The 14,911-nt window shown below is 40.8% G+C and overlaps 3 protein-coding genes across 3 annotated transcripts in view; 2 read left to right on the forward strand and 1 right to left on the reverse strand.

Moving 5' to 3' along the window:
* Positions 1–12,580, reverse strand: part of LOC130702208 (larval cuticle protein 2-like) — a 90,188-nt gene extending 77,608 nt beyond the window's left edge. The window contains exon 1 of the mRNA XM_057523876.2: positions 12,376–12,580. The gene's annotated coding sequence lies outside the window, so the exon portion shown is untranslated. The remainder of the gene's footprint in view (positions 1–12,375) is intronic.
* LOC130702314 (uncharacterized) lies at positions 7,763–8,828 on the forward strand. Its single transcript, XM_057523989.2, has one exon. The coding sequence runs from the start codon at positions 7,783–7,785 to the stop codon at positions 8,824–8,826; it is 1,044 nt and encodes a 347-aa protein (XP_057379972.1). The 5' UTR covers positions 7,763–7,782; the 3' UTR covers positions 8,827–8,828.
* Positions 12,581–13,328: 748 nt separating the features above from the next.
* LOC130702197 (cuticle protein CP14.6-like) lies at positions 13,329–14,062 on the forward strand. Its single transcript, XM_059497293.1, has 3 exons — positions 13,329–13,337; positions 13,410–13,513; positions 13,741–14,062. Exons 1-3 carry the CDS (start codon positions 13,329–13,331, stop codon positions 14,060–14,062), a joined length of 435 nt encoding a protein of 144 aa, XP_059353276.1.
* The last annotated feature ends 849 nt before the right edge of the window (positions 14,063–14,911 follow it).

Below are 14,911 nucleotides of genomic sequence, written 5' to 3' on the forward strand. Positions count from 1 at the left end.
ATTATCGGTATCTGCAACGCGTCCTCAATCTTTTCTGGGATCTGTTGAAAACGGTTTACCTGCAATCACTAGCCGCCAGAAAGAAATGGAGGACGGAACGCCCCAACTTCAAAATCGGTGATGTAATCCTCGAGATCGACAAGAGTCTTAGTCGAGGAGTCTGGAACATCGGACACGTCGTGCAGGTGTTCCCGGGACCGGATGGCCGAGTACGCGCCGTCGACATTCAACTACCCTCCGGAATCTTCCGACGCGGGATCACCGAACTATGCCTGTTGGAATCCGGCCCGATCGACTAGCCGGATTCGGGGGAGCATGTTCCGACGAAATCGTATCGCCCGATATGGCAACCAAGCCTCTCTAACTCGCGCTGTGCTATTGTCCCCATCCTACCTCCGTCTAGTCTAAATTCCCTTCCTCCTACTGTCTGGCTTTAACCCCCTCCCTTTGCTGTCTAGTTTTGATCATTCTTTGCAGTATGATAACCAGTTCGACAACGAGAATCCGACACTTAACACGCGTCCGTCTCGCTGTCCATTTTCCTGACTGTTCTCAGTCTACCATTTAACTTAGCCAAGGTTTCTACCAAAGTTATCTTCCTGTACTCGAAAATACACGCTGCTGCCTACAACAGCAGTTGCCCAAACTCAAAGTGTTTAACACACTAGATTCCGGTTCCAATAGCGGGAACAAACTATTTGAAGGAAAGAAACCTTTCAAACATTATGCAAAGTATAATACAACGAGTCTTCATTATCTTCAACTGAACGCTTTCTCTGTAGTAGCAAAAAGATTTGGTATTCAGCAGATTTTGGAATCATCTAGATAAATAAGTAACGCCGAAGACACCCCTAAAACACCTCTCTACTCTAGAAATTTTGTCCTGAACTGCGATAGATGCGCGCGCCATCGTGTGTGGGTCGGCGATAAATTCTATACGATGATTTATGACTGCCATCTAGCGGACATTTGGAAGCAACGGAAATTCTTTTTATCTATATGGATGAATCCCTATTGGGAAACTTATTCCGAATACCATGGGTTTATTAAGGTGCCACCCTTTTTAGGGCGGAACTCCGTGTATACGTTACGTTGCATATTTAAATAACCTTTTGGTCTTTGTAGGGAAATTTCGTATAATTCGACGGCAGCCTAAATTGAAATAAGCATTCTGCTGAGGTGTTTCGTTTTTATACACAGTTCTGACTGGCATTGGGTATTCACGCATTTAAACGTAAAGCATTTTCCAGCGTACGTGCATCGAAACTTCTTGAGAAGTATGCCTTTAATTATGAATTCACAGATAGTATAACGACAACACCTCATCTGTCAAATCCAACAGCCCGTATTTTACTAATACATATTTTGCTGTGTGGGGATGGATGATGAAGCGTCCCTGCCTGCTCAATTTTCTCTGCCTGCTAAAGTCAACAAGAATAGGACATACAAACAAGTGGCGCCATTACGTTATCCATCAAATGACAATTACTACAAACTTTAGTGAATTGGTTAGGGAATAAACGGCTGCTAATTTTTCTTGTAAATTTACTTGGTATGTTGCTTTTAGGTTGTGATCAAACGAGTTGTTTAAAACGTGTTATTTCAAAATACAAGACAGTGAACACGCCGTTAGTTATTCTGCCGTGGAAGGGATGGCCGTTAGCGATGGATGTAGCATCGTCAATAGATGGTGCTGTGATACATCTAAACCTATTGCTGGAAACCGAACTAGCGATCGTGCAGATCTTCTTAAGAATGGGATCAAACGACGTTTTAAATCACGTCGCATGTGAATTGTGTTTCCGGCTTCGATAATTTGAAAACAAATTGCTTTGAAAAAAAAAAAAAAATTTCCCGGGCCTTGCCCTCTGTAGGCGAAGCCGTGGTTCGCGGTTATTTCGAAGCACCAGAAGCAGAAGGAAAAAATGAGGATACGTGCATCGTCTCAACGACATTTTCGAAGAGAAACGTAAGTGTTTTTCAAACCTTTATTCGTTTTCTTAATTCGTTGTTTCTTTAACCTAGCAAACTTACAGTTTCGGACCTTCCTTTCTTCCTTCGAGGATTGGTTGTCAATGAACGGTAGCTGACTGTCGCAGCATTTGACAAATGACCCGTCAGCTGTGGACAAAGAAACCGCTCGTTGTCTCAAAAGAAAAGAAAAAAAACCGGCTCCTAAAAAAAACATTCCTTAGTTTTCCTGGAATGGTTCAGAACTCTGCATTTAATAGTTAATCACGAGAACAAAAAGTCGAATTTCATCGCGCGCACTACTTCTATGATCATTTCTCTTTCTTTCCCCTTTGCTGGTTTTCAACATCTCCCGTACTACCTATTTATTATTCCTGTTCTTTCAGTTTGTTCTCACATTTGTGCAATGCACGCCAAGTATTTAGACGAAACGTCAATAAGAACCAAGTCGAGCATGCAAAACTATTGTCCTACTTTATTTTTCTTCCTTCTTCTTTCCTCTTTCATTCAACTGCATAATATTTTGAATGACACATGCTTCATTCTCTTGTGTTCCCATGTATGAAACACATGAAATGGTTCAGCAACTAAATCGAATTTGCTAATGTCTTACTGGCTATAAAGATTCCTCGAACTTGTGGAACGCCATTTGCTTGCAACGCAGCAAACTGCACAGTCTTACGCATCGTGACACATTTTACGGTTGCAGCACAACGTCATCCGAAGGGTTTCGAATGCGATTTTGAGATTAAAGTTAAAACATTATTGCTTGATCGAATCAAAATCCTCTGTTTAACTCTTCCGAGGAAAAGAAATGACTAAGATATGATGAATGAGCAGCGTATTAAATCGATCGGGTCAGCTTTATGCCTCTGGGTTCGTTTTCTGAAATTCTTTTTTCTTCAAGGGGATCACAGAAAAAAATAAAAATATAAAATAAAATAAAAAAAGGCTGCGGCTTACTACTAGGAGACTGGACTCTGCACTCAACCAGGTCCTAATCTGATTTCGTCATGAAATCAGTCTAAGCCGATCAGGAGCCGCTTACAAGTATGGCCCAGAATTCTAATCCCTTTTTCTTTTTGAATTTTGCGCACTCCAAACTATTGTTTGTTTTTTTTTTAATCTTGACACGATCTTTGATGTACGTTAGAAAGGATGCGTCTTACGAACACCAAAATAGACGATTGTCATGGCAGCATGTAACAAAGATGCTTGTTACAAGTTTCTCCACTGAGCACGCTGAGTTTCATTTGAATATTTTGACGATAAAAATGAAACTCAGCGTGTAGCCTTCTCAGAACCTCAAGTAAATATGGTATGAAAAAACAATTTTAGTAATTATAGGTGCAAGAAATGTTGTTCCTAAGTAACGAATTAATTAAATAAATGTTGAAATGCATAAATTTTGTTTTCGACCTGAATCAACCTTTTTTTCGGCGGAGACCCATGGAGCAACCCGCATTAAACCGTCAGTGCCGATCGGTAACTTCAGGAATCGCCGTACATCTTTTTTTTTTTTTCATGAAGTTTCAAAGTTATTCTATATACTTTAATGCCCTTGTGCATCTCCTGAAGTTGGAAGTTGGACATAACTCTTGTGGAAAATGGATACAAAGCACCGGCTGTTCATTCGATTGCTTTTAGCAAGCGAAGTTTCAATTTCTTTTCTCTGTTTTACTAAACCTGTCGGGATCGGGCAGGTTAAAAATAACACATTCTCCAGGCGAGAATCGAACTCGCGGCCTCACCATTACTTGGAGAATCGTTCAATCCCGAAACGCAATGAAATTAGTGTCGTATAAGTTCCATGCGCCAACAAGCTGCGCTACTGGACACAAAAATATTAACCTCAAAAGTGGTTCTGTAAATGTATCCGCTAGTGTATTAATATAACCAGAAAAAAACGGACATATTTGCATTTGGGTTCTTGCGATAGTTTGTGGAATATTGGCAATGATAAAGGTAAACCTGGCACTGATTCAAATGAAAAATTTGCTATTTGCAAATTGGAAGGCAGGTATTTAAGCTTCTGTGGGCTAATGAATTAGGCATCGGCCTCCTAAGGCGAGGACTGCGGGTTCGAGTCCCTCCAGAGGTTTATTAACTTCCACGGTATGGATTACGCTTAGCCATATTAATAGTCTGCCACCATTATTATTAATAACAGCTTCATTGTCTTTGTCCTGTGATCTGAGTGATGCATTTCCACAGCATAACCCGTGTAAAGAAAACAAACGTTTGTCTCGTACGCTTCTCCGCAAAGCCTTCCGGTTGCTCTTTGCGAAAAAACGGGAACCACTTTCGTGTCGTATAGCCGGATTGCTTCTAAAAGACAAGGCGATAAACGAAAACTATTTCTGGTGGTAAATGTTTTTCAACAGGAAGGTGCGTACTGCCAGACTTTGTTTTCAACCTCATACGAAATGCTAACGCGAAACCATGCGCATCGGCTGTCCGGGAAGACAGGCTTGCGCAGTCCACCTCTAGCAATACTGCGGTGACAACCTCTATGAAAAATATGATGAAATTTCAGCCAAGTTGCATATTAAAATCTGAAAGAAACGGCCAGCGGAAAACCTATAGCAAGCCCACAGCTGTTGTATTCCCCTATGCAGAGTTTCACTCACTTTGTCGTTTTTTGTAAATTTCCATAAGTTTTTGTTTCATAATGAAGTCGAATCGTATTCTACACAATATTTCGAATGATGTTGATTGATGACATTTACCTATTGTTATCTCATTAAATATTTGAAATGAGATTGTTGGCGGAAAAGTGCATCATGGCGTTATTACCTGTGTTTCGGGACCCAATTCACGGTACACAGTAGGGTTGTAATGCGACTCTTCATGGTAGTGGCGCTTCCAACGAACGGGTGTTGCACTCATCCCAGCATTGGGCTTGCTAGACAGCAATTGCCACTCTACGTGTAGTTAGTATGGCTCGTACAGGTGGCGGCCGATACCAGTACCATCCAACCAAAACTGGTTAGAGAGGTAACAGCTGTCATGCAAGACTTAGGGAATCCGAGGTAGAGAAGTGGTAGCTTGTTGGTTAAACTTCCACGTCCAACAAGGTGGGGTAGGCAGTGATGACCCACTTCGAAAATTGGATACTCGGTCTTGAGGATATATCATGAATATCAGTCATGATTGAAAATCATGAGGATATTTTAGCATGGAGGAAGTCCGCTTTTTGATACAAGGGTGTAAAGTAGCTTCCAATTTATTTTAATAACTATTACAGATAGCTTTCCCGTTTTTTATTGAACACATATAAGCTGGCAAATAATGCTTAAATCCCCGCTTCGATAGTGTACCACCCCAATTACAAATTTGATTTAAAATTCAACATATAGATAAGCTTCCAACATCGATTACTATTTCCACATGCGTCAAGTGGCCAACAAAGAAAGGTCGGGGTAATTTTTGATCAGTTTTCTCCAGTCATCCTGTATGCATATTTCTCTTCCATTTGATTCCACGAAAATGAGTGCTGCTTTTTAAGGGAACTGATGGAATGAAAGTGCGTCCACGCCGTTAGATTAACAGCGTGCTCCGATTTGATGCAAGGTAAAAGAATTGGACACATTCGTATTTCAAGTCGTCAATATCGTTCGTAGTCAATATCGGTGGCAATAAATAAAGGCCGAGATATTTCCTCTGATAATTTAGTCGATGGTCGACCAAAGTAAATGTATGGAGCACTAATTGTTTAAAATGATCTCGTTTGATTTCTTTGATGCAACTTTTCACGTGCTCGTTTCTCGCATTTCTCTCTGGAACATGTCACCGAAGCCAATCGAATAAACCAAGCGATTCCAGTCTTGACATCGCGTTGTCATTATAGGACATATCTAATTTCGCCTAAAAACTGGTGAAAATCAAAGCAAAAGTGTGGTTGTGCTATCAGTTGAGAATATTCTTGTTTTCACTGGTTATGTGGATTTCAAACGCAATCGCCAACGTCGAAAAGAGAACACAATGTTATCAGGTACGTGACAACGTCATTGAAGTGGGATAAGAATACTATGTTTCATTGTTATTACCAATGCAACAGGCAAATGGCGTGCATTGGGAATCAGGGAGAATTCAAACAGGTACTGTTATAAATGAAATCTTCAATACAATTATAATGCCGTTACCAAATCCATTTTTTTTATTCTGCATCACACAAAGCGGATGAAGGCTATTGAAATTTTTGTGTCATATCCGAACACAATTATTCATTAGGAATAGTGAGAACTATATCACTAAATACGTTATACTCAGTTGCCTAGCAGAATCGCATTGATTCATTGCGTTAGTTCATAGGCATTGTTTCGTTTGTGTGGTTAAAATCCATTTTCTATTTGTTATAGAATAGTAGTATAAATTTTTTTTTCAGGTTGCATTTACACCGCTATTGGCAACTATTAGTTCCAATCTAAAATTTCTATGTTAAGGAAATGCTCAAATATTCGGCAGAGGTAGAAGTTCCGGTTTGTCAGTTTTGATTTTAATTGATGGGAAAATAGCAAAAATGTTTGCGCTTAGCACTTGACTGACATGCTAGTAACCTCCAGACCTGTCATGATAGAATGAATCGTATAGTACAGCTATATTTTCAATCTATCATTTGACATTAGCTGAAAGCTCTTACATCTCTATTCAGTTTTGCATTGGAATGGTGGGCCAATCCCATACCAACGCTTGACGTTTCGAGTTGTAATTTCTTACAGACTCTTAGCTACTAGCAATTCCAACATCATTAGGGTGCCATACCCAGTCATTTCAAGTGCCGCTACGTTAAGTTGCTCACGCAACTATTATGTACCGTGAATTACGGCACCAAAACATGTTGCTGACGTTAACGTGGATTTTCCGGCATAAAACATTTCCCATTTAAATTCGGCGAAACTATTGTACAATGTAATTAATGAACTGTATGAAGAAAATAGCGATAAATATCATCCAAGGTAATTATAAAACAAAAAACTTAATTAAATGTTTCAAATTTTCAATTATTATGTAGCACTCACGAATTAGGGCGTGGCATCACGCACCGTGAATGATATGCGAGAATCCTCCATATCACCTGGCGGCCAACATTGAAACTAACGTGTTCACGCATTGGCTGAGTATTATTGTAGTTGTGCCGTGAAAATATAAGTTAAAGCCAATGAAAGATCGTAATTACTTATTTTTGGCATTTGTTGTTAATCCTGCAATTCCAATGTTGACATCGCGTAGTCATCGCAGGGCATCCATTTTCCCCTACCAACTAATGAAAATGAAGACAAAACAGCGATTGTGCGATCAGTTGAAAATACTCTTGTTTCCACTGAGGGGCCAAAAGGGAATAGGATGTCACCAGGTACGCGACAACGTCATTAAAGGTGGGGTAAGAATGTTATATCTTATTTGTTAATATGCCACAGGCTAGTGGCGTGCATTAGGGGCAACAAAAAGTTCGTATAAATAGAAGGCAAAACAGGTTTGAAATCAGTCGAATCGACTCATCGAACAGCAACGGTAGCAAATCGAGCGTCATACATCCGTTCCCTATCAAGTCAACATTTTACGGTCATGGGTAAGTATCACATTTTCAAGCTTAATAACATATAGTGATCATATAACTACATAACATATAACTACATGACATATAACTATATGACATATAACTACATGACATATTAATGAATTCGCAATAGATTCGTTCAATAAGTTGTGATATTTTCTTAAACTAATTGCTTCATTTTGATAATGCTCTTTGTTTTAATTTATCTTTAAACTGCATGTTTTTTTTTACTTGTAGCTAACTATGCCACAATGCTGCTGTTGGCTGCTTCTTTAATGGCTGGACAGGCCATGGGTGGACCGATGGGTTCGTCTTCGTCCGGGTACTACACCACCCCGGCGTCCTACTACACCACCAAAGCTCCTGAATACTACACAACAAAGACGGCCGAGTATTACACGACAACATATGCTGCCTCTAGCTACTACGCCGAGCCCCCCAAGTACTATACGACCAAGGCGCCCGAATACTACACCACGGCATCCTACTACACAACACCGTATGCTGCTCCAACGTACTACACCACTCCGTATGCAGCCCCCACTTACTACACTACAAAGGCGCCCGAGTACTACACCGCAACATATGCGGCTTCAACTTACTACTCGGAGGCACCAAAATACTACCCCGCACCGAGCTATTACACAGAGGCGCCAGTGTATTACACAACAACCTACGCCACTCCAAGCTACTACACCGAAGCTCCCGCCTACTATACCACAAAGGCCCCTGAGTATTACACCACAACGTTCGCTTCTCCGTCTTACTACACTGAGGCCGTAAAATATTACTCAGCTCCGAGCTACACAACAACTGTGTCGTACTACACCACGACAGAGGCGCCCAAGTACTACGTGGCTCCAACATACTACACCACAGCTGCCCCGTCTTACTACGCTGAGCCGACATACTACACTGAAGCCCCGAAGCCTTACGCTGCCCCTAGTTACTATACTACGGCTGCCCCTTCGTACTACGTGGAACCTACCTACTACACCACTGCTTATGCTGCTCCAGTTTACTACACCGAAGCTCCGCAATATTACGCCACAAAGGCTGCTGAATACTACACAACTAAAGCCCCGGAGTACTACACAAACAAAGCTGAATACTACACCACCACCTACGCTGCTCCAACTTACTACGCTGAGCCCAGAAAATACTACACTACAAAAGCGCCAGAGTACTACACTACTACCTACGCCGCTCCCAGCTACTACACCGAGGCTAAAGCTTACTACACAACAACCTATGCAACCCCATCATACTACACTCAGCCTTCCAAGTACTATTAATTTCGAGTTATTCTTACTGGTTAAGCTCGAGGACGAAATCTTCTGATTATGAAAATTATTTTTAGTCATCGTTCCAAAATGAATATTTCCCTGCCATATAATTTACGCATCCATAAGTTGTTCCATGCGAATGTGGTTTCCAAATTTAATGTTGAATAGAGATATTACATCGTTACCAAATTCTATGATTATGTTTCTCATTATTATCATCATTTTGGTTATGCTATCGGGAATTTTGTCAAGGTACTTGATGAATTTCCTTTTTTTGGAATTTCCTTTTATTTGGCACACATCCATTGAAATCGTTTACGATAAACATTGTTAAATCAATCGAATCATATTGCTGTACCATATGATACACACCGTGACGTCAGCTGATTAGCTTCCTTCCTCTATTCAGTCTCACATTGGATGGTCGGCCAGTTCCATACCAACGCTTGACGTTTCGACTTTTAACTGCTCACATACTCTTGGTTACTAACATCGTTTCAAGTGCTGCAATACTTGGATGTGCATGCAACTATAAGATACAGTGAATCGAATCACCAAATCACGTTGATAAAAGACGTGCGCATTTTCTGTCGGATCACTGACTCTTATTTAAATTTTGTGAAACTATTACAAATTGTGATAAATGAACATTATTGAGGAAATAGTGGCGAACAGGTACGATTTTACAGGCTGCAATAGAAGTAGTAACGTAAAAATTCGAAAGCAATTAGTCCGAAGTGCGAACTTGTAGAAGAAATTGATTTTAATCAACTGTATTATGTAGCATCCTTATTAAAAATACTTCCGCCAAGATAATGGCAGCTAGCATCAATGATGGTGTTATAATAATAAGACATTTCTTGTCGATTTGAAAATCACGCATATATTTTGAATCACCGCAAAAAATCAAATAAAGTTCATTACACGATTTTACCTGAAATTCATTTTTAAAAACTAAAAACGCGTCATGGTCCGGGAGTCCCGCAATTTCTTACCAACGCAGTTTTCGTGCAAAAAATCAAGTATAAAGTAGTTGCATGTGCCTCCCTCTGTTGGAGCCGTGGTGATCATCTCGTGATTCAGGTGTGGGTCCGCCGTTCACATCTCACGAGACCATCACGGTTCCCATGAGTAGAGTTTCCCTCTGGCGCGTCCTATGCTACGCTTTAGTGACGTTCCACTACCTCTGACTACGCTATTACGGAACCCTGCAACCGGCATTCGGCCTGTCGTAATGGCTAGCATTCACGTAGTGGGACATTGCACGTCACATGCATATCGGAAATACAAGCTCATGAAGAGTTAGGTTGACGAAAGCTAACCTAACTTTTTTCCCTTTTTGTGTGTATTTTAAGATCGGAGACTGGAAATCCATTTTTGCAACCCAATTTTTTGTCTATAATTCACGTATTCATCCATCGAACGTCAAACATTATCCGGAGTGACCAATATCGCCAAGATCATACCCGTTTAATTAAGATTTCCTTTGGCTGCGTTCTACTTGCCATTTCGCAGTCTGGAGCAAAGCGAATCAATTGAATGTATGGCCATGTTTGATGAACACTATTCACATCAGAATAAAGACGTCGAAGAGATATGTCGTCATGGACATTGAGTCGTCATAAAGAGTTATTTACAGACGTCCGCGTATTCCGCCAAGGATATAGGGATCGCATTTTAGAACAAATGGATATTTGCCTTCCTAGAGATGAGGCTTCTGCGAAAAGAAACAAAGCGTTCTGCTTCGTCTCAGATAAGGGTCAAAATAAGAAAGTTACGGTTGGCGTTGTTGTTTCCAACCGATGTACCTGAAAATACCCTTAATGCCTGTGGATGGCGACGTTTGTTTTCAATGCACCGTAATCCTTAAAACAAGAGGGCTACCGTTGATTTGCTGTCATACAATTTTATCAGTCAAAGTAAGTACTATCTTAAATAACCAAAAAAAGCCGTTACGATTGGGTTACCGCTCCCGGCGATGGTACGGAAGGCGTGAAATCGGAATCGGGCAACGTTAAGCCAAAAGCTTTAATAGTTGCTCCGTTTTATCCTATTGAATTTTAAAACATTGCTTTCCCTGATACTATAGGTAAGCAGGAAATGGGCAAAAAGGAAGCTCAGGAATTCTAGCGGTTGGATGAGAAAGTCAAACACCACACAACTTGGGAGGAGCCAGATCGCGGACAAGTGGGTGACCCAGCAGCTGCATTGCACACTCCAAGTATAGCAACAAACGTCCGTTTATTTTCAATTATGCAAGGCATCGCCAATTAATTACTACTGATATTCCAACCAGGAAACGAGTAAATCGCGGAAACCAGGGAACGATGTCTTCAAGGAGTCTCACAGAAGAAGTCACCTGTAGCGCTTGATATTTGATGTTTTTTTTATTGCTTTTAGTTGGTAGGATTCGACGATAATCTTCCACTTTCATTAAAGAGTATCTCGTAAGAAATCACGTGAAATCACTTGCATGAATAATTCGATATGATACAGTTTAATATGTTTTCCTTCCAAAACAGATGATGATATGGCTATCGCAAACAGGTTCGTTACCGTAATGGCCAACTCCTGTGTACGGCGTAGTACGATGTTACATGAGTTTGGCTTGATGCATGTAATGACGATTTATATTGCGTTATAATGAGCTCTAGCGCTTCTTAGAATTACAATTTCTATCCGCTAGCAAAATACAATACGCAAATAAAGTTTAATAAGTTACAGCTGAGAGTGTAATTGGTGTTATGCTGATGAGCAAGAATAATGGTGGCTACCGTCAGTGATAGTGTTATTATGAAAATACATTACTTGTCGATTTGAAAATCACGCATATAACCTATTTTGAATCACCGCAAAAAATCAAATAAAGTTCATTAAACGATAAGTGCTTATCTCTCCGTCCGTTCCTGCTCAATATCTAGCATGGTTTCAAATCATGTTGCACCTACATATCATTCAGTCTCATCGCAGTACTCTGCCACAACAAATCAACGCCGACCACCCAGCACTGATGCAACAACCCAATTTCATGAAGAACTACATTCAATTTCAAACAAACAGGTTTGCTAGATGCTATCGGTTTTATAATTACACGTTTTTACACCGAAAGCAACAGAGGCGTAAGGCATGGAATACATGACTTCAAATTATTTAATCAACTGAGGTTTCATTAATTTAATAGATCTTGTAGCCCTTGCCGTTGAAAGGGATATGGACTGGGGCCACTGGAAGTTCGTAGACGTGGACAGGAGCAACGGGCAAGTGGTCGCCCTTGGGGGCGAAACCGGCCTCATCGGCAGCCCAGGTCAAAGTGAATTTTTGGCCTTCAGGAGAAACCCAGTAAGAGGATCCCTTGTTGGTGTTGCCTAGGACTTCACCGTACGATTCTTTGCCGTATGAATCGTAGGTGACCCCTTGCATCTTCTTCTGGACCTGACCCTCTTCACGAGTTGTGTAATCAGAGTGGGCGTAGCTGTAGGTGAATAGAATAGAATTTAATTTTTTTAAATATGAATACTTTTAAACCATACGTTGGTGAGTATAAGGTAATGCGCCTACCTCCATTGGCTGCTGCCATCGAGGTTGCGCTCGTCAGATTGGCTAGTGATGGTAACGTCGGCGTATTTGTTATCCTTGTTGTAGCTTGGTGCAGGGTAAGCTGGTGCGGGGTAAGCTGTTGCAGGGTAGCTTGGGGCAGGATAGCTGGGAGCTTCGTATTCCGGTGTGTAGCTGGATGATACGGCGGTAGCAACAGCCAAAAATGCGGTGAAAAAAACTGTCGGAAAATTGCAGCATTAGTCTAAAGTTAGAAATTTTTCCACTATAAGAAGAATTAAAAATTAAAGCCTTACCAGCTTCATGTTGTACTTGGCTAGTTTGGTAAACAACTGATGGTTTTTTGTTCTCCGTTCCTGGGCTTTTATAGGCATGTGGATGGTAAATAACATGCAGTCGGGCATTCAGTTGACCTAGTTGTTTTGGCTGCTAGCTTTCGTTCAAGTAGTATAGGTTTGGACGTTGTGCAAATATTTCTGCACTCTCACTTTTCACACTAGCCATTTTATAAAATGTTTCTTTTCCTTACGATAGTCTCTTCCGCCATACCGTCAATATTTTCACGTTTTAATAGCCAAACTTCAGCCAAAGGTACTAAAGCGCATCAATGCATTGTATAAAAGTATTGAATTTCTTGAAACCGGGCATTTTAATTCCGGTACTCCTTCAAAGTGAACGTCTTTACAGAAATCAAGAGAAAGGTTGTTAATTCTTCAATAAACAACAGCAAAAGTACAAGCACAAGTACGTCGATATTGCTGCCTATTCGCTGCATGCAATCACTGCATTGCAAGAGCTATGGCCTGGAATGTAAACCATAGTTAACCACTAAGGGGCCGTGACCATCGGTTTCAAATGTAGGTTGAAGAAACGCCACACCCTTTTCGATCGACTACATAAGCTCGTGCGATGGTGATTCAAGACATTAATTGCTCAGCTCCTCAACAGTACTCAACATGAAACGAGTAAAAGTCATTTTTTTTTCAACTTGTCGGGGACAATGTCACTTAATGACAAATTTCGATTTCTTTTTGTAGTTTATCCTCGCAGCTTCCTTGGCTATCGCTACCGCTGCACCTTCCAGTTACAAGGCGGAATACAAAGCTCCCAGTTACCCTACCCCAAGCTACACTGCACCAAAGTACTCTACACCTAGCTACCCGGCAAACAGCCTACCCCGCACCAGCCTACCCTACCCCCAGCTACAACAAGGATAACAAATATGCAGATATCACTATCACCAGCCAATCTACGAGCGAAACCTCGACGGCAGCAGCCAATGGAGGTAAATCAATTTAATTTTTTACTCCAAAACCACAGAGATTAATAATAGTCAGATTTTTTAAAAATTATTCTTTCATCCGGCAGCTTTGCTCAGTCTGACTACACTACCCGTGAGGAGTCTCAGGTCCAGAAGAAGATGCAAGGAGTCACCTATGATTCTTACGGCATAGAATCGTACGGTGAAGTCCTAGGCAACGCCAACAAAGGATCATCTTACGGGGTTTCTCCTGAAGGCCAGAAATTCACCTTGACGTGGATTGCTGATGTTGCCGGATTCCAGCCCAAGGGTGACCATTTGCCAGTCGCTCCCGTCCACGTCTACGAGCTCCCAGTTGCTCCTGTTCACGAATACGAACTTCCAGTTGCCCCTGCTCTCCCTTATGCGCGCACCGGACTCGGCTATTAAGATATAAGTATTTCGTTAGTGATATCTGTGTGATGCGAACTATGCAGGCCTAACTTATTAATGTTCAAATAACCTGATGGAAACGGAAAAAATTTGTAACAGAAAACTTTTGTATCATATTTCTATTTGAATTTCGAAAAAGTAAAATCATCAGCCGTTAGGTAATTAGACAAAATATTGTCCCGTACACAAACAAGACATTAAAGAAATTTTAGAACCGGTGTCCCTGGCCGGTAATACGACTGTTCCCACTTTTTTTCACATTTAGAATTCACCCTGCAATGTGCGTGCGTAATAAAATATCGTTACAAAAATTTGATCAACGTACGACAAGATCGATGTTACGCTTTATTTATCCTTGATTTCACAACTTGCTCGGTATGAAATTTATTGCCTGGCAAGAAAATATCCCTAGATGGTTTACTGTACATAACGTGTATGTTAAGTAGACGATTTGTTTCGTTCCAGCGAGCAGCTTTAGGGGTAGCGGCTGAAAAGTGAGAAAGAATTGTAAGAAATAGAAAGGCAGCGGCCATCATGGATTTTTGATCCCACATTTCTCAGTTCCGATGTGCGAATGTTTTCTCTACCTAAAAAAAATGCATCGTCGTGGACCTGTCGAGCGTAAAAAAACAAAAAAAATAAATAATGGTGGGTGTGATGAAAGAAAATAATCACCGGAGGCGCTAAAACAGGTGGAGTAACACAAAATCATGATCAGCTGAAATGTTGTTCATGGTTTTTACGAACACTTCTTTTCGTCGTTCTTCTTTTTGTCGCAACGACTGTCACATTTGAAACAGAAAATGTCACGCACAAGGTTTTCATTTCTTGTTAAAATCAAGTTCT

The sequence above is a fragment of the Daphnia carinata genome, chromosome 10 (genome assembly GCF_022539665.2).
Source record: "Daphnia carinata strain CSIRO-1 chromosome 10, CSIRO_AGI_Dcar_HiC_V3, whole genome shotgun sequence".
Taxonomy (NCBI): domain Eukaryota; kingdom Metazoa; phylum Arthropoda; class Branchiopoda; order Diplostraca; family Daphniidae; genus Daphnia; species Daphnia carinata.

Coding starts and splice junctions, on each gene's coding strand:
- LOC130702314 (XM_057523989.2), top strand. CDS start 7,783: ATGCTGCTGTTGGCTGCTTCTTTAATGGCTGGACAGGCCATGGGTGGA.
- LOC130702197 (XM_059497293.1), top strand. Junction 13,514..13,740: donor CCAAGCTACACTGCACCAAA/GTACTCTACACC, acceptor TTCATCCGGCAG/CTTTGCTCAGTCTGACTACA.